Raw genomic sequence first — 2500 nt, forward strand, 5'->3', positions numbered from 1 at the left:
CCTTATACACACACACACACACACACACACACACACACACACACACACACACACACACACACACACACACACACACACGCACACAAACCACAAACACACACAAACCACAAACACACACACACACACACAAACCACAAACACAAACACAAACACAAACCACCACAAACACATACACACACACACACGAACCACTCACACGAACCACACACACAAACCACATACACACACACATGAACCACACAGACAAACCACAAACACACCCACGAACCACAAAAACCACAAACACACACACAAACCACAAACACACACACGAACCACACATACACACACACACAAACCACACACACACCTACACACACGAACCACACACACACACGAACAACACACACATAAAACACACACACACACGAACGGTGGTATAAATTATTTATTCACAAGATTGAAAAAGGGTAACATCATCATCATAATCATAATGTTTCCATGTTGAGGTCCATCCGAGCCTATAGATATTACATTACAGTACTAACAGTCAAATAGTCCCATCGTGTTTCCTCCTCACAGTTTGTCTTCAGTGAGTCCTCAGGTCATTATCAATCCTGGACCTCTACAGCTTTCATAGTCAAATAGTCCCATCGTGTTTCCTCCTCACAGTTTGTCTTCAGTGAGTCCTCAGGTCATTATCAAACCTTGGACCTCTACAGCTTTCATAGTCAAATAGTGTCCTGCGTCTGCAAAGAGGTCTGGACCATTTTGGCACGTTGAGACACTTAGTAGGTTTGGAAGAGGATGGGTCGGATTAGATGAGTGAACAGAGGGGGTTTGTGGGTAGTGGTAAGTGTGTGACAAGCGGAGTGTGCTGTCTGTGCCGTATGTGTTAGATGAGGCTTGAAGCAGGGCGGCGCGTGCTGTCTGTGTTTTCTGTGTGTATATACAGTTGAAGTCTGAAGTTTACATACACTTTAGCCAAATACATTTAAACAACATTTTTCACAATTCCTGACATTTTATCCTAGTAAAAATTCCCTGTCTTAGGTCAGTCACCACTTTATTTTAAGAATGTGAAATGTCAGAATAATAGTAGAGAGAATTATATATTTCAGCTTTTATTTATTTCATCATACAGTAAAACTATATGCCTGAATGGCAGCTCAGTAAGGAAGAAGCCACTGCTCCAAAACCGCCATAAAAAAGACAGACTACGGTTTGCAACTGCACATGGGGACAAAGATCATACTTTTTGGGGAAATGCCCTCTGGTCTGATGAAACAAAAATAGAACTGCTTGGCCATAATGACCATCGTTATGTTTGGAGGAAAAAGGGGGAGGCTTGCAACCTGAAGAACACCATCCCAACCAGGAAGCACGGGGGTGGCAGCATCATGTTGTGGGGGTGCTTTGCTGCAGGAGGAACTGGTGCACTTCACAAAATAGATGGCATCATGAGGGAGAACAATTATGTGGATAAATTGAAGCAACATCTCAAGACATCAGTCAGGAAGTTAAAGCTTGGTCGAAAATGGGTCTTCCAAATGGACAATGACCCCAAGCATACTTCCAAATGTTGTGGCAAACTGGCTTAAGGACAACAAAGTCAAGGTATTGGAGTGGCCATCACAAAGCCCTGACCTCAATCCCATAGAACATTTTTGGGCAGAACTGAAAAGCGTGTGCGAGCAAGGAGGCCCACAAACCTGACTCAGTTACACCAGCTCTGTCAGGAGGAAGGGCCAACATTCACCCAACGTATTGTGGGAAGCTTGTGGAAGGCTACCCAAAACATTTGACCCAAGTTAAACAATTTAAAGGCAATGCTAACAAATACTAATTGAGTACATGTAAACTTCTGACCCGCTGGGAATGTGATGAAAGAAATAAAAGCTGAAATAAATAATTCTCTACTATTATTCTGACATTTCACATTCTTAAAATAAAGTGGTGATCCTAACTGACCTAAGACAGGGAACTTTTACTAGGATTAAATGTCAGGAATTGTGAAAAACTGAGTTTAAATGTATTTGGCTAAGGTGTATGTAAACTTCCGACTTCAACTGTTAATGTGGTGTGTCAGATGTGAAGAGTAGCAGTGCGGAGCGTGCTGTCTGTATCGTACAGAGCCCCACTCTGCTTCTGGACAGACTTCCTCTTCTTCCCAGGGCTCTTCCTGTTAGAGAAATAACAACAGTCAAAACAACAGCAACAGTCAAAACAACAATAACAACAACATTCAAAACAACAACACCAAAAACAGCAACAACAACAGTCAAAACAACACCAACAAGAGTCAAAACAACAACAACACAAACAACAGTCAGAACAACAACACCAATAACAGACGACAAAACAACAACAACACAAACAGTCAAAACAACAACAAGAACAACAGTCAAAACAACAACTAAAGTCAATAACAACAACAACAGTCAAAACAACAACAACAGTCAAAACAACAACACCAACAACAGCAACATTAAAATCAGTCAAAACAACAACAACAGGCAGT

General features: G+C 41.6%; 1 protein-coding gene and 1 long non-coding RNA gene across 4 annotated transcripts in view; both read right to left on the bottom strand.

Moving 5' to 3' along the window:
* Positions 1–412: 412 nt before the first annotated feature.
* LOC149975424 (uncharacterized) lies at positions 413–829 on the bottom strand. Its single transcript, XR_016488305.1, has 2 exons — positions 694–829; positions 413–602 (listed from the first exon to the last, which is right to left on the bottom strand). It is a non-coding gene; the product is annotated as an uncharacterized LOC149975424 (long non-coding RNA).
* A 265-nt stretch (positions 830–1094) lies between these two features.
* LOC118941096 (tomoregulin-2-like) overlaps positions 1095–2500 on the bottom strand; it is a 6980-nt gene continuing 5574 nt past the window's right edge. For all 3 annotated transcript variants that reach the window (XM_090207626.1, XM_036951854.2, XM_090207625.1), the window contains one exon: positions 1095–2161. In XM_090207626.1, the coding sequence (XP_090063752.1) occupies positions 2065–2161 (97 nt within the window). In that variant the 3' untranslated portion in view covers positions 1095–2064. The remainder of the gene's footprint in view (positions 2162–2500) is intronic.

Source organism: Oncorhynchus mykiss, chromosome 18, assembly GCF_057628025.1.
Source record: "Oncorhynchus mykiss isolate SJ-2025 chromosome 18, ASM5762802v1, whole genome shotgun sequence".
In the NCBI taxonomy this organism is placed as follows: domain Eukaryota; kingdom Metazoa; phylum Chordata; class Actinopteri; order Salmoniformes; family Salmonidae; genus Oncorhynchus; species Oncorhynchus mykiss.